The sequence below is a fragment of the Mycetomoellerius zeteki genome, unplaced genomic scaffold (assembly GCF_001594055.1).
Source record: "Mycetomoellerius zeteki isolate Tzet28-1 unplaced genomic scaffold, Tzet1.0 scaffold73, whole genome shotgun sequence".
In the NCBI taxonomy this organism is placed as follows: Eukaryota; Metazoa; Arthropoda; class Insecta; order Hymenoptera; family Formicidae; genus Mycetomoellerius; species Mycetomoellerius zeteki.
In genome coordinates this window covers 2,231,107-2,253,994 of record NW_017257753.1, presented here as the reverse complement: position 1 = coordinate 2,253,994, position 22,888 = coordinate 2,231,107, and the positions used below count along the sequence as shown (strand labels likewise).

At 34.6% G+C, this 22,888-nt stretch overlaps 3 protein-coding genes across 3 annotated transcripts; 1 reads left to right on the top strand and 2 right to left on the bottom strand.

Moving 5' to 3' along the window:
• Positions 1-814: 814 nt before the first annotated feature.
• On the top strand, positions 815-5,899 carry LOC108729394 (uncharacterized). Its single transcript, XM_018458489.1, is given in 5 exon segments — positions 815-1,098; positions 2,504-3,087; positions 3,089-3,865; positions 3,867-4,816; positions 5,372-5,899. Coding segments are annotated over 5 exon segments (2,664 nt in total). The 5' UTR covers positions 815-894; the 3' UTR covers positions 5,521-5,899.
• Positions 5,900-7,395: 1,496 nt separating this feature from the next.
• On the bottom strand, positions 7,396-14,822 carry Prp39 (pre-mRNA processing factor 39). The gene is made up of 13 exons (XM_018458488.1): positions 14,693-14,822; positions 14,396-14,505; positions 13,804-14,010; positions 13,097-13,690; positions 12,720-12,894; positions 12,243-12,490; positions 11,694-11,819; positions 10,751-10,899; positions 9,698-10,103; positions 9,172-9,336; positions 8,672-9,058; positions 8,272-8,558; positions 7,396-7,931 (listed from the first exon to the last, which is right to left on the bottom strand). The coding sequence occupies exons 1-13, from the start codon at positions 14,739-14,741 to the stop codon at positions 7,640-7,642; spliced, it is 3,195 nt and encodes a 1,064-aa protein (XP_018313990.1). The 5' UTR covers positions 14,742-14,822; the 3' UTR covers positions 7,396-7,639.
• Positions 14,823-18,723: 3,901 nt separating this feature from the next.
• Cog4 (conserved oligomeric Golgi complex subunit 4) lies at positions 18,724-22,307 on the bottom strand. Its single transcript, XM_018458418.1, has 10 exons — positions 22,161-22,307; positions 21,744-21,941; positions 21,277-21,651; positions 20,987-21,195; positions 20,701-20,896; positions 20,386-20,633; positions 20,088-20,310; positions 19,722-19,988; positions 19,454-19,639; positions 18,724-19,056 (listed from the first exon to the last, which is right to left on the bottom strand). Exons 1-10 carry the CDS (start codon positions 22,221-22,223, stop codon positions 18,799-18,801), a joined length of 2,223 nt encoding a protein of 740 aa, XP_018313920.1. The 5' UTR covers positions 22,224-22,307; the 3' UTR covers positions 18,724-18,798.
• Between the last annotated feature and the right edge of the window lie 581 nt (positions 22,308-22,888).

Here is a 22,888-nt window from a genome sequence, read left to right as displayed (position 1 = left end):
GGGGAGACGCAATATAATATTGTTGTTTTTCATTAAAAGATGAGTCTTTTTAGATATATTTTTTACATACCTCTTTTCATTTTCTTTAATACAAGCGTGTACTTTATATTATATATATATATATCATTTCTATGCAGCAAAAATATATGTGAATATATGATATATGAATCTATTAATAATAATCTCCGACTTTTGAAAATATAAGGTGTCAATTTTACAGAGACTCAAAAACTACTACTTGAAACAAAGAATGTAATATGTACCTATGATTTTTTCATTTAATTTTTCGAAAATCTTAAGAGAATTGAAGAATCCGATTAAAATCGTATTCGTATATTGTCTTAATTGTCGTATAATTAGATTCACTTTGTTTCATCTTTCTTTCCTACATGGAGAAATTTAAATTAAATAGAAAAGAAAGGAAGGAATAAGTGAAACAGCTAGAAGCAGCAACGTTGTGTTCTTCTTTCTCCTTTGTCCTCTAAAACATATGTATGCATTTATATTTACGCATAAATGACGCAAAAATGTGCAAATAGATTTCTAATCACTTCCGCCACTGTAAAAAAAAAAGAATCTACGAAGTGTGCATCTTCTGTACTTTCTTCTCCCTCTCTCTTTCTCTCATAGATTTTGACAGTATCCGATTATCGTCCGTCTCCTTTCGAGCGTTTGGAAGGGTAATCCAGAGTAATTCACTGCAGCTGAGAGTGGCGAGGAGTGAGAGGGACAGACGACAGATTCGCGGAGTGACGCCGAGCGTCCGAACGTCAGTCAGTCCAAGTCAGTCGCTGACAGTCGGAGATCAGTTATAGACGGTCCCGATCCGTCATTCGAGAGTTTAGTACGGTCGATCCTGAGCAGAGTTGAGCGCGACGACGCGCGTCTCGCAAAATGGCAGAACGAAGCCGCGCGGGTTATCTCGCGCTCCTCTACCTAGTCTGTTTGGTCGCGCAGATGGTGCGGTCGAACCCGGTGAACATCCCCCTGAACCGGGTATCGTCGCAACTGTCGGAGAAGGCGTGGAGAGCCCTGAACGATCACTCTCCGACGCATCACTTGTACGCGCATGGCAATCTAATAAATGCGCAGGAATTGGTGAGTCCGTGTACCTGACGTCTCGCTCGACGTCGCGCGACTTCCACGGAGAGTCAGGATATTTCGGGGAAAATCGAGGGAAGCTTCGATCGCATGCCTCGTTGCAGCGCTTTTGTTTTCATTTTCGACGCAGTCGTACGAGTGTCGCGAGAGCCGACAATGCTGACACGAACATGAGTCGATGAGCCAACCTTTCTTTGTTTGGCGATGACAGCAACGGGAAAGACCTCGCTTGCAAATATAATGCGTCTCAAGTTCGCAACATGTAGCGTTGAAGGGCGGAGGATAATTTTTTCTGCTGCGTAATTTAACTTGTTCGAATAAATAATTAAATATTTGCAGAAAGCAAAGATGAGATTCCTGTAAATTTATCGCCAGGTTATTATCGATGTGATGAAAATTAAATTGTGAATTAATTGCTATTATCAATGTGATGAAAATTAAATTGTAATCAGGCCAAGGATTGAGCAATTGGATTATATTATTAGTATAGACATAGTAATAATATTTTTTTTCTTCAAAATAATTATTTGAGAATGTCACAAAGAAGTCTATAAAGTTCTAAAGGTAAAAAAATTTTTTTTTTATTTTTCAATACAATAAAGAACGAATTATAAGCATTGCATGTGTTGGATTCTATTTATAGATATAATCTTATGGAATGAAAAATAAGAATCTAATAACAAGGATTGAGACATCAAGTGATTGCATGATTATAATGACTTTGATTTGTTTTCTTGAAAGGACATGTTTAATGAATGTTCTCTCTGAGAATCACGAGACGTTTTAAGATAATATTTACTGGATTCTTTCAAGAAACGTAATGTTCCGCGTAATATTCAACTGATGTAAATAATTGACATTATTATTTAGAAAAAGAAAACAAATACATCAAAATTGCAATTTGTTTAGTAAAAAATTTGTAACTGTTCTGGACTCTGTAACTATTTTATTTCCTTGATAAGGGTGATATTAAGCACAACTGCTTCTGAAAAACAGGGATAAGATAATATTTCATTTTATTTCTCCGATCATGTGACATATCAATGTGCGAATGTATTCTATTAATGCGTGTCAAGGTACATTCGTATGTTTCTATGTATATGTTCGGAGGCAATGATAAACTGAGATAATAACGTTCTGGGTTATCAGGCCAAGTTGTACTCAGGCCAAGCTGTACTTAGCTAAAGAAATGTGGGAATTGTTAATGCGCAACAGATTTTAAGTATACAATATTATGCATTCCAGTTTCATATTACAACAGCAGAATAATCGCTTCAATAACTAAAATTGTAAACTAGATCTATTATTTTAGTCAATAATAATGATATCAATAAGTCTGTTTAATTTTAAGATAATGATTTGCGTTTTATTTCTCATGTAAATAACTCTATTATTATTGCAGGATGAGCCTCCTTACAAAGTATACAAATTCACGTACGACTTGCGTCCAATATGCGGAACGTCCTGTCCCAGAGAGGCCTGTACTATTGACCTGAAACAAGACGAGTACGGCGACATAGAGACGCTGAATGATTCCATTCAGTGTATGTACTTCTATCCAGCTGATGCGCAGAATGACATGTCACAGGAGCAGCAGAATTATCAGGAGCAGGAGGACACTCAGGTCACTCAGGAGAGTCTGACCGAACAGGTGAACAACAATCGAAGCGTGGAATTGGATCACGAGATTCAGGAGACCGGCGATGAGAACGTTAGACCGTTCATCGCTATGCGCGCTTCTGGGAACAACTATTGTCCAGGTTGTCCGTACGAGCTGAATCCGAATCTGCCAGGTCTCCTTGCCTTCGGTGATCAAGCATTGAGATCAATGGACGAGCAGACCACGAGCGATTACAAGCACAAGTTAATGAGCATCGTAAGAGTCACCCGTTCGGTACCGGTCTCGTCCAACGTGATAGAGTATCAGCTGTTACTGCTGATAGGCGAGTCTGAATGTCTGAAGAACGCTCTATTCGACCGTTCCAACCAAGTTGTGCCTGGTCACGTTCGAGCAACGACCGTGGCAACAGTCGTCTCTCAGGATTACTAAGAATAACTGTACAGATCCCGAGAACGTGTCCAGTGCCATTTACCAAAATCGGAGATCAAATTTGGAGAGCGAATCCTTTGTGACGGTCAAGTATAACGAAGGACAACCATCTCACACTGAGACAGCTGAGATGTATGAAGGCTTGAAGGAAATTTTAGACAATTATACCCTCGCGCCTTCGACACCCTCAAAGGAACCCGAGGAAGCTGAGGTCACAGAATCCGCTATCATGAAGGTAGTGTTGAATAAGAGTCAGGACGACGAAAAGATCTCGAGTTTTACGGACAAAGCAAAAGAATTCAAAGAATTCTTAGAGGACTTTGATCTGCCTGTCAAGGTGGAAGATGCTACACCCAATACAGGTGAAGCTATAAAAGAAGTCAAGGAAGAGAAATTTCTGCGAAAGAAGGTTTCCGTGGAGGATCTGAAGCTCGAAAAGGTAAACGATAGAGAAAACGTTAATAACAGAAGGAAGCGTTCGGAGCCTGCTCAGAACTTGGTTGGTGCTCCTACAACAACGTCCATAAACAATTCTAATGTTCAACTCTTTGCTCAAAAAGCTCTGCAGAAAATTTCCAAAGAATCAGACAGCCCAAACGAGCCTCTCATAGTAGAAATCACCGAAGCGAGTGTCCAGGTGGTCGCTGGTCATCTTTACAAGATCAAAGTTAAACTGGGCGACAGTGATTGTTTAAAGGGCGCCAAGGAAGGCTGCTGGGGTGAAGGAGTGTCTGATAAAGGTGTGGTCGCGACCATGGCTCGATCAGGGTTCGCCTGATATAACGGTCACGTGCCCTCCGCCGGAAAATAGCAGAAGGAAACGATCCCTGCGGGGCGTTAATTACAGCAACAAGATGCTGCGGATCTCCGAGGACATAAAGGCCGAGCGGCTATTCGACATCTTTGTGACGACCTACAATCGAACGTACTCTTCGGCAGAGGAAAGAAATCAGCGATTTAAAATATTCCGCGAGAATCTCAAGTTGATAGAGATGTTACAGAAGAACGAGCAGGGAACCGGCGTCTACGGCGTGAACATGTTCGCCGATGTGTCGCAAAAGGAATTCCGCACACGTTATCTCGGTCTACGACTCGATTTGCAATCGGAGAACGAGATACCTCTACCCAAGGCCGAGATCCCGGATATCGAACTATCACCCAGCTTCGACTGGCGACAGAAAGGCGTCGTGACTCCAGTGAAGAATCAAGGCTCATGTGGTTCGTGTTGGGCCTTTTCGGTGACGGGTAACGTCGAGGGCCAATACGCAATCAAGCACGGCCAGCTGTTGTCTCTGTCCGAACAGGAACTGGTGGATTGCGATGATCTTGATGAGGGCTGTAACGGCGGCCTACCCGATAACGCCTATAGAGCCATCGAGCAGCTGGGCGGTCTCGAACTGGAGTCAGACTATCCGTATGAGGCGGAAAACGAGAAATGCCATTTCAAGCAGAATTTGGTGAAGGTAGAATTGACCTCCGCTGTCAATATTACATCGAACGAGACGCAAATAGCACAGTGGTTGGTGCAAAACGGTCCAGTCGCCATCGGCATCAATGCTAATGCCATGCAGTTTTATATGGGTGGCGTCTCGCATCCCCTCAAATTCCTGTGCAATCCCAAGAATCTGGATCATGGCGTGCTAATCGTCGGATATGGAACAAGTCGTACGTATTGCGTTAAAATACCTTCACAGAAATCTAATATCGATCACTTTATTACTGGAAAGACAATAATTAATTACTTATTTGGAGTACTAAGAGCACTGAACAACAGTGCTTTAATATTTAAAATAAGCAATCAATTATCGCCTTTCAGTATAAAAAATTATAAATTATAAATTAAATTGATCAATATTAGATTTCTGTAAGATAGTTTTGAACACACGGTTGAAAAATATTTGAAAAACATAGCAAAAAAAGTAGAGCTCATGTTATATTTTCTTTTCTACAAAGATCCAGAGAAATTAATTTTAATTATCATCTTGGATAATTATGATTTTACAACTTAATAATCTTATATTTTTATATCTATTGCTAATACGTACATATATAATAGAGACAGTAATCTCAAAAATGCGTATTTTTACTAAAAATCAACGTTCTTTTTAAAAGATGCTACATTTTTTCACACATCTTTTCGAAGGTTTACAATTTAACATTAATATTATTGAGTGTGATGGATGTAGATGACATATATTATATCTAATATTCTCTTTTCAGGCTATCCACTTTTCCACAGAAACCTACCGTATTGGATCATCAAGAACAGCTGGGGAAAATCTTGGGGTGAACAGGGATATTACAGAGTTTACCGCGGGGATGGCACTTGCGGACTTAACACGATGGCCTCGAGTGCCGTGGTTGTTTAACGCTGCTACGTTAAATAAGTTTTCCATGACAATTAACTTATAATCGTTCCAAACGAAGTTATACATTATACATACATACATATAGAGAGATATCCTTTTCTACTAATTAACGTCGATTTTGAAACTATATCCATTCGCTTGTCAAAGATTTAATGAACGCGACTTGATCACATTGTCAATCTACACTATGTATTATAGTATTCACTCAATATGACGTTCAGCTTGTGCAAATATCTGGCAAGCGGATGAATCGTCTGGAGCTAGTTAAGTATATGTTGTGCAATTTAAGCTAAGTTTAATTTTTTGCATATCTATATATTAGGAAAGAAAAACGGTGTTCAAAAGAAAATCGTTTACGACAATCCTATTCTGTTGAAAAGATCGAAACTAAATTATATAATTTGTTTTGCAAATCTCTTTATAAAATAATACGGATAATATATATACAAATATTTAAAGTGTGTTAAAATATGCTACGATGTTGAAACTTCAGCAATATAGAAAGTAGTTTTAATTGCGTGTATAAAAATCAGTAAGTAAAAAATGAAAGTGTACCCCCTTTCCCCAAGATACTTTTATATTTCACAGTTTTTAAGTTTGTTACAGACCGTCAGCATTTTTTGAAAAATTTTATAACAGATTTTTAACTTTGCTTAGGTCCTGGAAAATAGTTTTATATGCGATTTATTAACTGAAACAAAAAGCGAAAAAAAATAATTTATAAGTAAACGAAACAAAGAAATAAGTAGGAATCCGATTTTTATTAAACGCAATAAAGATTATTATGCGAAACCATATCAATTTAATATACCTGAAATCAACGCAAGTAAATATATTCGAAACGTAAATAAGATTCTAAAATCCTTACAATGACGTGTTGAGAAACATATCTGAAATTTATAAAATTTTGTTTCCTTGACGTAATTATGCTAAATTACAAAATTGACATAAAAAAGAAAAGACTAAAATTATTTGTTTTCACCAAGTTTTAATTATAAGTTATATACTGGTGTATATTAGAAAAATTTAAATATATATCGAAATAATCATAAAATTATAAAAACTATTATTTTTTCATTATATTATTACTAGTATTATTATTTCAAATAATGAAAAAGCATTTTTTGATATTATTAATCTTTAATTAAATCTTATAACGATACTTACCGAATATCGAGATGTAATCGATACACATTCTACATATGTCAAAATAATCTTCAATAAAAGAAACAGTGATACAGAATAGCTTCAACATTGATTAATGAAAGATGCTTCTTAATATTCTATGTCGAACAGAGTTTGTTCAAAAAAATAGAGCTCGATGCGAACAAATTTAATAAAGAATATAGAAAATTATGATCTGCAATGATCACGAATTTTTTCATAAAATTATATAATTAAGTAGTAACCGATTTAAATAAGTCGATGTTTTACACAAATTTGGAAGTGTTATGTACCATAATATATCCAACATGACGCAGCGTAAGATACAACACGTTTCTTAAATGTAACTTCGTTGACATTATGCAACAATCATTTCGGAATCTATAATTTATTAAGAACCGTGGATGTAATTCGAGAAATCCATCTTCACATTTAACGCTATAAAGCTGCAACGCTTTCAAGTTATGTGAACACACAAAAAATTCTGAAAGAACTATACACCACTAGCAGGAATTTTATTTGTTCATTTTTTTAGTGAAAATTTAATATCATATTTTTTATTATTTGAATTTTTTATAATAATTTATATAAGATAAAGATATTGTAATAAAACAATTACTAATCAATTATTATCTATTGTTAATAATTGATTAGTTAATGTATCATTATTTTAAAATGCAATATAAAATAGCCATGTAAACAAATGCCAGGAATAAAATTCTGTTAACGGTATACAGTTTATTCATATATTAAATATCCATGCTAGATATCAATTATTGATATATAGAGAGAAACACTTGACACATAAGCTTTCACATGTCAAAGGATATCAAGGTATTTAAACAATTAATTCCTTCGTCTGCTCACTTCGAAATCGATAGAATAAAAGCTAGAGAATGTACAGTAGGACACAATTAACAGTATGATAGTCTTAGGGACAATTATGTGACTGATATTAATAATAATTGTAAGATCCCCACTGGTTATAAGGTCCATAAGCCTGTGGTCCACCTTGACCGTACTGCCAATTTTGGTAATTAGCATAATTGGGGTCTGATGGAGGTGGATACTGCTGGTAACCTTGTTGATAGCCGCCCTGACCACCATATTGTCCGCCCTGAAACTGTTGTTGTGATTGATAAGGACCGCTCGGACCGCTGCTGTATTGGTATGAAGACTGCGAACCCACGGATGGCGAAGGTGGTACATTCGACTGGTCGGTTTTCTTCTTCGGAGGCGAAGAATCGCTGTAACAAATCAGCAATATAAGATAATTTTCTATCGAAATTTTGATATATTCTAAGTATATATTTCGATATGTTTCATAAACGTAAAAAGTAAATGATGTATTGTGTCAATTTCAAGTAAATGGTACAAATCAAAATGTATGTATTAATTATATTTATACATTAATTATATTTAATAGCAATATTTGTGTTTTAATCTTTTCACATTAATATATTTACTGAACTCGAATACTCTATTAAAATATTTTCATTATACTCAATTGGTAAAATATTTAAAACTACTTTATAAGATTAATCTCCTTAATAATATCTTCATTTTAGATTTTCTACGGATACTTACGTTTTGTTATCGTCACTCTTCGTCTTCTTTCTCTCTTTCGCTTGCTTGATGCATTTCTGGAATTGTTCGTGAGCCTTCAACACTTGCCGGATGTCGGGACTGAAATCTTCCAGGAATTCCACTTTACGTTGCGCAAAAAGCACTCTTTGTTCAAGATCTGCATGTTCTCTTTCTATAAACATATCCATGTAGCCTACTATTTCTTGAGTATCAACTGGCGTTCGTTGCATTGCCAAATCTATTAATTGCAGATATAGCCTGGGATTGTCTTTATCTTTCTCTGTGGCCTGTATAAAAATGCAACATATATATGTTGTGTTAATAAATATATATTAATATTTTAACACAAATCGTCGTAATACATAGTCGAGATGAAAATTAATTTTATATTTAAACGTACCTTCATTAACACCTTAATTGCCTTGTCAACGTCATCCTTGACTTTACACAAGAATCGCGCGTACTTTACAGCAATATTATTAGCAATCGTTCTGTTCTTGCTATTGGTAATGTAATTTTCATACAAGATACATGCTTTTTCCAAGTCTCCACGACGGCGTTCCAAGTTTATCCGTCGGTATGCCACTTGTAGCATATTTGGTAATACATTATCAATATTCTCTAATATAGTCGCAGCTGTTTCGAAATTATCTTGGCCCTCTTCAAAGATAGCCCATTGCAAGTGCAAATTCGGTTTCTTTGGATGATGTACCATACAAGCTCTCGAATATACATCTCGAATTTTTTCTGTGTTATCTCCCTTCAGCGATTCCAAATAACGTACAAACTGTACAAATGAAAAAATAAAAATTATTTATATTATAAGGGATATTTCTAATTATATGTTTTAAGTAGTAACAAGAATCAGCATACATGTAATATTGATTGATGTCTACTTACTCGCATCCAAAATTCATCATAAAGTGCACAAGCTATAAGACACCTCTCGAATAAAATGATTATCCGATTTTGATCCTTTTGTTCAATCTCGAAATCTAGGTACTCCTTCCAGTTTTTCAACTGGCACCGTTCCAATGGTTTTACATGGAAATATGGTCTCTTTATCTGTTAATTATACATCATATAATTAGATTATAAACTAATTGTCCTAGACTGTTAATTAATTTGAATTGTGCTTCAAAGTGAAATTAATTAATGAATCCAAATCTTTTAATTTGGAGTATACTTTTTTACTTACAACATAAAACATTGTAAAAGATTGACTTCTGTACTACAACGAATCCACATTTACTGCGCGATTAGGTAGAGCTACGGTGAGGGATCGAAATGAGTCAGAACTTTTTTTCCATTTATATAGCAGTGAAACAATTCAACGTATTGAAATTAAAAGAAGTCTCATTTTACTAATAACTAAACTATTAAAGTGTGATCATAATGAATATAATTATAATCAAATATCATGTACCCCTTCTTCGTACGTCCATCTCGCTGCTACCGCATTGACGTTTGCTTTATGCATTTTGCGCCTGCTGCTAATAATCTTCTCACGGATGGCACGAGTCTCCTCATCAGTAGGTGGTACCTCGTGAGGCGGTGGTTCTTCGCCGGGTGGTGCATCATCTGCAGCGGAAGTCGCAGTGGCATCATCTGATTTGAGGAGGGCCTTTACCTCAGCACGTAGTGCAAGGAAGTCGTCCACACTTAGTATACGATTTGGCAAATTGGATGACACAAATTCCTGGAAGGCTTCGAAGTGGGAGGTGTAACCAAGAGTAGGTGTTGATAGTAAACGATCGTACAACGCTGTCACTCTGCTCAAGCGTTTTCCCTCTGATTCCCACTTTATGTAGCTCTCCCAAAGACGATCCGATCTGTTTTATGTTAAATTGTTATATTATATATTATTCTTTCAATATCTGCTAATTGTTTATTTATAAATACATCTTTATAAATATACTATGAAGGTGTCCTTTATTTACTATGAATACTAAAATGTATTGTTCACTTTACACATACTAGCTTTTCAATACCTGCAGTAAATATAACGAAACGCAATTATATAGCTTTAAATACTAAAGAAATTTATCACTTTTCTATGAACAATAATCGCTTATTTACTGCAACATAACTAAAAAAAAACAAAGTTTTCTGGAAAATAAATTTCAATTTTTGAAATGATTAAGTTTTAAATGATTAAAATATTATAATATTAAATTTGTTATGCAATTTTGATATAATAATTGATTGTAGGAGAATAAAAGTATATTTCTTTTCACACACACACACACACACGCACACGCACACGCACACGCACACGCACACGCACACGCACACGCACAAGTATGTTCATTCTTATTTTCTTTATACTTCCGTTCTTTTTCTGCAAGCAACTCAAATGACAATTTTTGAGTTATGCCGTTGTTACAGCAAATGAACGATGTAATACGATGTGACATACAAGCTAATCAAAATATGTCTGCAAATATAGATTTAGAAGAAAATTTTAGATTTATATTACCTGAACTCAAGTCCACAAGCTTGTATGGCTCGTTCGTACTGCTCCCGGAGCTTCTCTTCATCTTTTTCATAGACGGTTTTACAGTGGTTGATGTAATGGAGCCAGAGGTCGACGCTTAGCGAAATAGCTTTCAAACCTTGGTCGAATACCTGCAGTAACGGATTTGTGGATCGTATTTAGAACAGTTTACAACTGGGTTGGACTTACGGCGGGTAGATCTTATACCTATTTTGCTTTTAGCTTTCGTTAAGCATTACGGTCTTTTTTTTAGCAACGTATACTCACGTATCGTTCGCGTACTGTAAATAAAGAGATTTAATTAACACAGAGATTGCAGAGCATTGTGCATTCACCTTAAAAGTCAGGGAGTGTTCCGATCTGGGCGCCACAGTGTCTTCCGCCACTCATTCTTGCTCCCATTCTGGCACGTGCACGTGTCCTAAGTCTTTGTCTCTGACTTTGACTTAACACCCAACCCGACATATCTTACTTACATAAAGTAAGAGTAGCGCATATATCTTATAGTTTTACAATACTTTCTGTAGTAAGCTATGTGTACAAATGCTTACAGTAAATATAACATAGTTTTCTTTCATCACGATAAAGGCGCTTCGGAAACAACTAGCCATCTCGCTCGACTTACGTATTGTACGATAGAGTACTTGATGTATTCGATATATCGGTAAGATAGTAAAATATGTAATATAGTATTTTTGTAAGTATCGCAGAATATTAATTAAATAAGTAACTATTTTGTAAACGAAGAAAGTCGAATAGGTGCCGCAAGACGTGCTATGCTGTTGGAAGGGAAAACCATATTTATGTGCGTGCACACTGCCCACGCGTCTTCCTAACTCGAGCTATTTTCATTAGATTGCGTTAATTATAATGATATCATATAATAAGAGATAGCCTAACGAACATAATATACGATCGGACTCACCGTTTGAACATTTTCGGGGTTGCCCTTCTTCTTCTCATAATCGGCGAACTTTCTCCAGTAACCGTAGCAATATGGATAACGCTCCAAGAATTTGGTGTAAGCTTCGCGCGCAGCCTCCGCATCGTTCTGTAACAAAATCAAATATTAGTTCCAATTCATTTAAAAAACTTCTGTATATCACCTGAGATATTATCAGATATTTCTGTAATCACTTATCAAATACATTTTTATTTGTTTTAGTATATCTTATGTTAGATAAGGAAAACAAAAGAATAGACACTAAATAATCAGAACTTTAGCGTCTATTCTTTTTTGTTTCTTCTTCTCAACAAAACAATAAAGAGGTGAAAGTGTTTAAGCCCATGAGCTAAGTTAGTAGATGAATATAAAAAAAAAGAGGTGATAAAGAAAAGAAATATATATATAAAAGTAATAATATATAAAATAATAATATATAAAAATAATAATATATAAAAAAAGAATAATCAAAATAGACTGAATCTTGAGTAAAACTTTCAAATAATTGCTTTTGAATAATCTTTTACTTACTTCTTGATCCACGTATTGTAAGAGATACGTCCATCCTGTAAAATCAGATGGATCTTCATTAACGGCTTTCCAATATTTTTCTAGTTCGGGCAATGTTTTCTTTTTCGGCGATGCTGGTTTGATTTCTTGCTTATCTCCCGCTTCTGTGTCGCTCGATAAGGCGACCTTTTTTGCTGGTGCCTCGTCATTGTTCTCAGACGTCGGAGAACTGGGATCGTATTCTCCTTCCGCGTTCAATTTACGTTTAGCTAAAAGTATAAAAAGAAATATGTAAGAAGGCTTCTAAACTGCAATATTTTATGGTACATTGTAAGGGCGCGTTCACACCTTGACAGAAAAGTAGCAGCCAATCAGGACTCGCGCTGGTAATAAGCAGTACAGAAGGTCGAAATTGTCGACTATCAGTGCGAGTTCTAATTGGATGCTACTTTTCTGCTTTCTGTCAAGGTGTGAACGCGCTCTAAGAAATGTACTTACTTCCGCCTTCCACTTTGATTTTCTTTTCCGGTGTTTTTATTGGCTTCGCCCCACCCTTTCTCTTCTTATCGCTGTCTGGCGGCAATTCATCTTCGGACACGGACTCAGTTTCGCCCAAGTCTGCTGTAGCAGTAACCGGCAGTTCTTCGTCAGAAACTGCTTCAGTCTCTGGCTCCTATGTATTTAAAATTATTTCTGTTACAATCTACGAATTAAATATTATATAAATCATTATATAAAATCTATTCAGCTGAACTTCTTTCGAGCATCTTTCCTCCTTTTCCTATAATGTGAAAAAAGAAAAGATGACCGGTGCAAATTCAGTTGAAAAGAACAGATCATATGTATATAAAAAATGTGAATCGAACGCTTCTAACCTTGGCTGCGGCTTCAGTCGGCAACTCATCCTCTGACACAGCCTCTGTATCAGGTTCAATCTTTTTCGTATCATCTTCAGTTATATATTCTTGTATTTCTTCAGTTTCTTCGTTTTCAACTGCAGTTATTTCTATACGCGGCAGAGAATCACTCTGTGACACCTCCATTTCGGGTTCTTCTATCTTATCCATCATTGTTTCCACTGCTTCTATAGTTTCCACTGTTTCTACTGTTTCCACATCTTCTGGTATTTCTTGCTCGTCAATTTCCATAACTTGGATTCTAGTACCGGTATGCGTAGACATGTTCTCTGAACCATCAATCTCCTCTCCCTCAAGGATCTCTTGCGTCATTGTGTTGCCATCTTCATTGATAACTTCTTGAAAATCTATCAACACACGTTGTTGATTTGAGTCGTCATTACTGATGTCTTGACCTTCTATCTCAACATCTTGACCTTCCATCTGAATGTCTTGACCTTCTACCTCGATGTCTCCACGTTCAGCCAGCATCTCTACTTTGTCCATACTACTTTCGTCCAGAATTATGCCTTCTGATTTTATATTGGAATGCGTGACCTTATATTGGTATGCCTAAATGAAATGAGTTTTATGAAATATTGCATCATAAAGTAATAAAAAAGTAATAGTTTTTAGAAACTTGAACATCAACAAAAATGAGAAAAAATATTGCATAAATCACTAACTATTTCTTCTATATCTTGTTCCATTTCTTCGTTTTGATCCATATTCATTTCCTGTATATTAGCATCTTCAGAATCCTCCAATTGCAAATGCAACGTGGAAGCATCTTCCTCATTACGTTGTTCCACAATAACATCCATTATACGTTGAACTCCGTTCTCAGGCATACTTTCTATCACCTCCTCTTCTAACATAGATGTAGTCTCTTCCTGCAATGATAATTAGTTGTTTACTGTTTTATTTTCATATTGATTTTCACGAACAAGTTATTCAAATAGATTATATTTATATTGCATGACATAAAATATTGAAAGTTACAATATTATATATTATAATCATTCAATATTTTAAGTCGAATAAATAGTATTTTACATTATTGTTGTTCTAATGAAATATATCGGATTAACGGCTTGTTTATTCTTCAATAGCTTCAAACTTATATAAATCAAAAGAAAATAAACAGAAAACTAGACTGATGCTCAGCTACTTTGCTTCAGTTTTATTGCCAGACGATGAAGATCATTCACTGATGATGTTAATCCATGTCAGTGTAACTATGTTAGTGTAACCGGTTACAAAAGGTTCGACTCTTACCTCAATTTCCTCAATCTCAGAGACCTTCTTGGGAAAACGTGTTGCCCGGTTCTTCACAGGTTTCTTGACTACTGTTGTTTTTCGGGTCCGACCCGACCTGGTGCGTCTCACTGAAAAAAATCACAACGAAATATTTACAATGCTCCAGGTGTACGAGACGCAGTCTCATCGAAATGGCGGTCTCGTGGGTTGGGCGGTCGCGCCGGGCGGCACGTCCTTGGAGACAAACAGATATTCAGCAACGATCTGATGATCAATCGGGGTGATTGACACGTTTCTCAAAGCTTTTCTCTTTACCTGATTCAACCAAAGCGACCTCGGCTTCGTCACCGCTCGCTGAAGACATCGTGCTTCCACTGCAATTTTCGAAATGTGTGAAGCGCAGAACCTCACAGTTAGCTCAGAGTTCAGACGAAAAATGGCGAATGGCGACTGATGGCGACGCTGGCGACGCAATACTTCCGAAACAGGGTTGCCAATAGCAGAGAAAAATCTGAGGCTACAAACGCTTCGAAGCATTCTTTGATTAGTTAATTCGTAAAATTCTTTGTTCTGATTGGTCGCTCAAACGCTTCGAAGCGTTTGTAGTGTCAAATGGACCGCAGCCTGAGAGAGGCTATGCTAGCCTTTTTCCTGTTACCATCGGAATTGCCCGTACATTGCGCCAATACATATATTTTCAATTTAGGAACTACATAGCTACGTATTAGCGATAAATGATCATTTTTATTTTATCATTTTCATACACTAAAGCTTTACCTATTTTTTGTGTGTATTTTGTTTGAATCTTTTGAAAATGTAGTTTCGATATGATATGTCATTGATATCCTTTTTATTCCTATAAGCGCAAAATGTTCCTAGAATGTTATATGGATATTATTTAAAAAAATTAAAATAATGTTATTATAAAATATTTCGAAAATAGCATAAATATTTTTTTAATATTACGGGAGTATTCTATAGAGGTTACATGTCCACTTATATAATATCCTATAGGTATTATATCTTAATATTCTTGAAATAATTAAATACTTATAAATATTAATTATTTTTAATTTTGTGCAATTTGAATTCACAATCCACTAACGAAAAGTCTTATCAGTTTATGCTGCTAAAAAACCGTTTCAACGTGATTTTATTTAAGTACATATCCAGTTCTACAACTGCGCGCCGAAATCATTTTCAGTTTTTAAACGTATACTGAACAGATGTAACAATTTTTATAAGAGGCTTATTGTATCTATTGTGTTTCAGATCTAAAGAAAAAGAGGACCGCCGAATCGGAATCAGCGGGGATGGTGGAGGGCTTCTACAAAGTTAGTCCGTTTTTATTGGATGAAATTTTAATCTAAAGATATATTACTTTATTTACAAAGGAAGTTATAAAATATAGTTTAAATAGAATGCGCATAATAACCGCGATATTCGAGCAGAATTATAGCCTTATAAAATGATTTGACTGAACTATATTATATATATTGTAATTTTATATTTTATTTTTTAAATTATAATTTATATATTTATACGAAATGCATTGTATTTTGATATAAAAGAAAATATATTATGATACGAAATAAATTGTATGAATGAAAAATGTTAAATTAAAAAATGAAAACGCATGTGTTCAAAGTACGGATGGAAACGCGTTACTTGCATTACTATTACTTTTTGTATTAATGATTTAGTAATAACGTTGCAATTTTTAATGATGGTAACTATAACGTCAGGATTGATAAAGCCATTTTTGAAAAGTAATTCATTATTTATTGAAAAAATAACTCGTTTCATTAGTCGTTATACGTAGCGAGTAACGAGTAATGTATTAGGTATTAGTAACGCGTTACTTTTTATTAATAAAATAACGAGTTACATATCTTTCAATAAATAACTCGTAATGATAACAAATTATTTTTCAAAAGTGATTTTCCCAACTTTAGTCTTAGTTACCGTTAGAAAAAATTGTAATGTTATTTTCAAATCGTAACGATAACGATCTTTATAAACAATGCATTATTTCTGTCTCTATGGGTGGAGGCTCTCTACAAGTAATTTTATTTTTTATCAGATTATCTAAAAAATGTATAAATAATGTTGTTGTAATATATTTTATTGCATAGATACTGTGTTGTAATAAAAGTAAAAAAAAAGGAAAAAGAAAGAATTCAGAAAGTACACAGTTTACATTGGACGAATTCAAGTTGGCAAAACGGCTAGGATTGCTTGCCAAGCAATTAAACATGATTGGTTGATCCATGAAAAAGAAACGGTATTTCTCTTTTGAGCTGAATATCGTCGGAAATATAAAAGATGAAAAAAATTTTTTAAACAAAAATTGTTAAATTATTAAACCATGTATAATAAAGTTATATTACAACCCAGTAAATTAACATTAATATAACATCCTTCCAGAGTGAATTTCCAATTGGAAACCACTTTGATCAAAATTAAAAACCTTTTCAAAATATCCAAACTGTTCGATAAGTGGTTTCACTATTTTAAAAAAATCATCAGCTGTTTTTTACAAATTAACGGAATCTTCTGTTGTTTTTTTAGTTACAAATTTTGTAATTTTTCTTGAAACAATTCGGTGAGATTTCTTGAATCTTGATACCCAACTGATGAGACGCTTTAAATGTAAGATTTGAATTTCCTTTTTCTTCTTGAGCTTGTAAAGCCTATCTTTTTAGATCGATATCATGAATCATGAATTCTGATCCAATAGCTGTAGTAAATTTATCATGCGTAAATTTGGAGATGTAAGATCATTTATCTATACGATTTCCACCTGATTGTAATTGTTCTTCCCATCGTCTTAATAGACGTTCAGGTGAAACTTTTCTAAATTTATTTTGCACTGATTTTAGAGGACGATTTCTTTTCTTATTATTTTTTTCATGTCCCATTTTCGCCAATACTCGACAGCTCTTTTTTTATAAGAATTGTCAAAATTTGCGTCATCATTTGAATATTGAAGATGAGAATTTAAATTGTCTTTATTCCATGCTTCTTTGTCATCTTCAATTATTTCAAAACTATATAATTTATAAAGTACTTGATAATAATCGAGACAGATTTCTTTTGTTACTTTCCAATCCATTATAATGAAAAATGTTATCCAACAATAATTTTTTTTTAATTCTATTTCTCCTTCAGTTACTGGTGTTTCTGTTAGATATATTGAACTATATGAATACAGACTAATGAAAGTCCAATACCATTAAGCGGATTGATAATCAAAGATATTAAACTTTGCTTTGTATCTTAATATAAAAACAATAACAAATTGCACAAATATGATTACAGCAAAACGACTGCACTGAACGTAAAACTGCTATATGAATATATTTATACTGTTCATTTATCATACTTATCTTGAATGTACATACACGCAAAATTTATATCATAAAAATTACCACATACTTATTATCACCGATTGCGTTCAGCAGAGAGTGCAACTATGCAACACATATTGCAATATTATCTTTGAAAAATGTCACGATTCTAATGAGATACATGACTTTTACAAAGTTATCTCTTATATCATTACATATCACAAATTTTTCGGACGTGACATTTTCCAACAATTCAATTAACTTTGAAATGTGACAATGGTTTCTAAATTCATTTTTCAAAGATTTAATTTTATACAATAATTTTATTATAAGATGGATTTCGAATAAAATTGCCTTTAATTTTTATTCATGGAAGAAATTAAATTATTGTTTCGATGATAATTACTTACGCACATGAGCACGGATAGCATATATACGAAAGCGTTTATAATTAATTCTCGAAAATAATAAGTTGTAATATAACTTTATTATACATAGTTGAATTCGGAAAAAAATAAATCTTTAATTTAGTAAAAAAAGATTTGAAAAATTTGAGAAAACTGTGAATGATGGGGGTACATTGTTAAACAAAAAAAAATTTTTTTTTCACAACTTTAAAGTACTCTTGAAACCGCGTACAATTGTTGTTTAAAAAATTTTTTTCCATCTTTTATATTTCCGACGTATTCAGCTCGAAAGAAAGATACCGTTTTTTTTTCAAAGGGGTGTTTCACCTCTTAAACACGAGTTAGCGCATGTATAAAAGAATATGTCTTTTAGATTTTTGTGCTTAACATATTTCATGGACAATTTGCAGTTTTATAATTTTTACTTAAATGCGAAATTTAATTAAATCACATTATAGCGTTGATGGAAAAAAAGATAAGCTTCAAAATAAAAATAATATTCTAAAGTGATTGAAAAACATAAGTTTTCTGCATATCGTAATAAACATTATATATATATTGATCGTTCTATGTACATATATGTAAAACGTAGTATTTAAATGCATGTTCTACAAGCACACGGCTCGATAGTTTGATATTGTAGCGTCATACAAAGAGTAACAAGTCACAGTTTCAGTCTCTTGATGTCTTCCGGTCGAAAGTCTATTCTCAGGGAAGCGATACGGCGCACTTCTGACGGCGTTAATCGCCACGCTATCGCGTCTGCACCGCAGTAATCGGCCAATTCCTCTATCTTTTCTATACTTAAAATAGTAGCGATCTGTGTTAAACGCGCAAATTTGTCCCTTACCGACCAAGACGTGGCGGCTGCTAAGTAACTGGCTAGCGATCTTATTTCCTTGTCCAATATCAGACCTCCTGCCTATAATATACAGATTTATTCTGGTATTATATTACGCTAAATTAAATTTATGAGCATATGCATATTTGTAAGAAATTAGATAAAAACATTAAGAGATAAAACGGCAAATATAAGTGATATAATTGATGCGCGAACAAAATACTAGACAGTTAATTAATCATTAGTAGAAATATAAATCATTTAATAGTAGTACATTTCAACTTTTCATAGCTAGTTTTTACTTACAATTACGTAATTAATATTTTATTCGCGCATTAATTACCGTGCTGTATTTATATTTGTCGTTTTCCTTTTTATTATGAGTTATATATAACTTACTAATTAGATAAAACTCCCAATAGAATTGTTACTATTGCTAAAAGATTATAAGAGAATAATTAAAATCTAATATAAGTACCCGATTAAAGGTCGATTTCAAAACTACTTTTTCTAAACGAGCCGTAACTTCCGCAGTTAGAAGTCCAATAAGTGCATCGTAATTGGAAGTTGTTAAACTATCTTTAAATCCTCGAAGTAAACCCTCTAGGTTTGTGATTAATGTCTGCACAAATGGCTCATCCGTTTCGTATCTCAATAGTTCGTCCTGTATATGAATTCATTATATATTTAACCATTTTTTACATACATTTAGAGATACAAAGTTTACTCATTCTTGCAGGATATACCTCATTGATATGATGATCAATGGATAGAAACGCATCGAGCCACGGAGTGACTCTGGGTTTTACGGCGCTGACGCGCAACTGTTCTAGACCACAATCGATGATGCCTCGTAATATCAATATAACTCCCTTTAGACTAGACAAACAGCTATCAATTTTGCCTCTATCTTTCTTTTGCATATTGGGAAACGTCGCGTCGATCTCTGCACCAAGACACTTGCATAATGTTTCCACATATTCCGTGCTCACATCGGTATTGTTTAAGTATGCCTAAATAAATATGAATAATTATAAATATATAATTATAAATATATAATTACAGATATATGTATAATAAAACATATAAAATCATAATTTACAAAATTTTACCAAAAACATAAGACGGGCGCATTCTGTATCTGACGTTTGTAAACGACCATGCTGTATACTCGTCTGGAGAGCATTGTACGCTTGCGCCAAATCCAGGTAGCCTGCAGGATAACCCTGACGCAACCTGTTTCTCAATCTGTTCGCAAACTCGCCTTCCAAGATGCCGCAAGCCATATTAACGACAGCGCAAACGCCATCTATACTCCAACTCGACATAGCCCGTCTATGCAGAGACATTATGTTTCATTATAATTTTCAATAATATACATATCGTATGCATAAATCTGGCAATATATACCGTATGCATTTCTGTACAATGAAAAATACATCATCAACCATGCTGGAAGTTTGTTGATCTGGATCCAGTGCGTCCATTCCTAAAGCTTTATTAACACTCTCTTCAAGAAAATATCTCTCTAATGCAAGATAGGCACCAAGCAGCTCTTGCATGCCATGTGCCAATTCGGAGTTGTTTATTGTCATTTCAAATTCGTTAAGCAATTCTGTACGTTGCGCCTCATCTGTGATACTGATCTCTATATCGTTCTGCAAAACAAACGACACATGAATCTACATTGCTAATTTCTTATGTAACATACTGACAATCAAATACCTTGACCCTTCTTTTTAAGAAACGTATATAAAGTTCTGCCCTCGAATGCATTATAGTAATTTCTCCCAAGAGGAGATCGAGCTCCTTAGGGTCAAACCTTTCAGGACTCGGTTTTCGCGAGTACTCATTTATCATTTGTACATTCTTGGATATACATCTATGTTTCGTAAATACTGCAACAATCTTCTTGACTTGCCTATTTGTAAAAAATATAAATTAATTTTTTAAAATATGTAGAGAAGGTCATCTACAATCTGATATGCAGTTTATTGGATGTTATTCTTACCTATCACACTCCTTTTGTAAAATCGAAATTGTCATTGATAGTCGACCAGGGCCATAATAAGTCTCAATGATCGGTTGATGTACTTCTACAATACGTGCAATCCCTTCAAATAAGAGAGTCATGGTGTCAGCAAAAATAACAGCTGCTCTCTTGTCGTTACTTTTAATTTCTAGTGCCGCTTGTAGATTCTTCTGTGCAGTCTCATGTAGCTAATATAAAAAAATTAAAAATCAGACGGTACCATCTTCTCAGTAAGATTTTAGCGTATATAATTTTACACAATATTATACTTTGGTGCACAAGTAACTGCAAAACTTCTTTAATCCTTCTAAGTGCATCCCCAACAACGGAAATATCTTGAAAAATCTCTCGACGGATGCCAGATCCTCAGATTTCACAGCTTCATCAAATTTATGTGTGACAACAGCCCTCAATTCCATTGCAGCCTGTTGCAAGGTGATCAAGGAACTGCTAATACTAGTATGATCTCCCGACACATCTTTGGCTGTTCTCTCCAGTAATTGCTGGTCCATTGCTAAATAACGATGAACGTGTGCAGCACCTTGCTCGTAATCCTCATTTCGCAGCGCAGTCGCTACTCCTTCACTGCATAATTGCAAATCTATTATATCATTTATTCTATTTTGACACTCGCACACTCTGCTCTGTAGAATAAAATTGTAGAATTTAAGCACTCATAAAAAATCGAGAATCGTATGACTTATCCAAGAATAATGTTTTTATTGTAGTAACATACTCTTGCTAAGTCCAACTGTCTCACTTTAGCGCTAACATTTTCAGCTAATTCGTTGGTACGAGCGATCATATCACAAAATTTCTCTCCTTCTGTTCGTATCAGTACAACATTTGGTAGTACCTTGCCAATATTTTGCAGTTTTGCTTCCACGTGACATCGTCGAGTAAGAATCGTATCCAGATTTTTCTTTATAAAAACCTAAAAAATTACAATTTTCTTTCTGTGAAATATACAGTGGAATTTATGCAATTTTAATATATATAATGTTGCTTCTTCACATGTAGTACAATAGATCTAAAGAAAATATCAAAGAATCACAGAAAAATATTGCATTTAGTTTTAAAGAGATGTATCGTAGAGATTTATGCCGCTCATAAATATTATATAATCAAATATTAATGTGACTGCAATTCGAACCTCATCTTCAGACAACTTGTCTAATATTCGTTGCAGATTTTCTTCGTTCACCGGCAGATCCATATTATCAGTAAGTCAATTAATTGGTGACAACTTTATTTTATTTTATAGTGCTAAGACACATGATATTTCCCATGTGTCACGTATTATCACGCCTACGTTGCCACGTTTATCACATTTGTAAACAATAATTATGATAAGAGGTCTGTTCGCGTTGCATGAAATTCCCAAATATTTTTGCGCTTAAAATGAGATAGATATATATTTGGCCTTGAAAAGAGAGAAAGCGAAGATGTCGAGTGCCAAAAGTGTAAGCAACGCGAACAGACCTATGTTGCGACAGCCAGTCAGAAGCGTCAATAAGGGTCACTTTACGATTCGCCGATTAGCATAATCGGTCGATTAATCCATCGAAATTAACTAATCGCAATGGATTAATCGGCCGACAACTTGCAACTACCGTCAAATGATTGATAAATCCAATTCCAAAAGATTAAAGGTAAATTTTCACGAGCTGTTCAAACCGGCTGTTTCAGCGACAAAAAAAGATCAAAATGGACGCTTGATATTTGTCAATTTTGATCACGTGATCCTTTTTGTCGCTGAAACGTCTGTTTAAGCAGCTCGTGAAAATTTACCTTAATCTGGATCTACAATAGGTGTTTTAAAACTTATGGGGTGGTCCCATATGCTGGATTCACACTGCATCCGATTTTCGTCATACGACG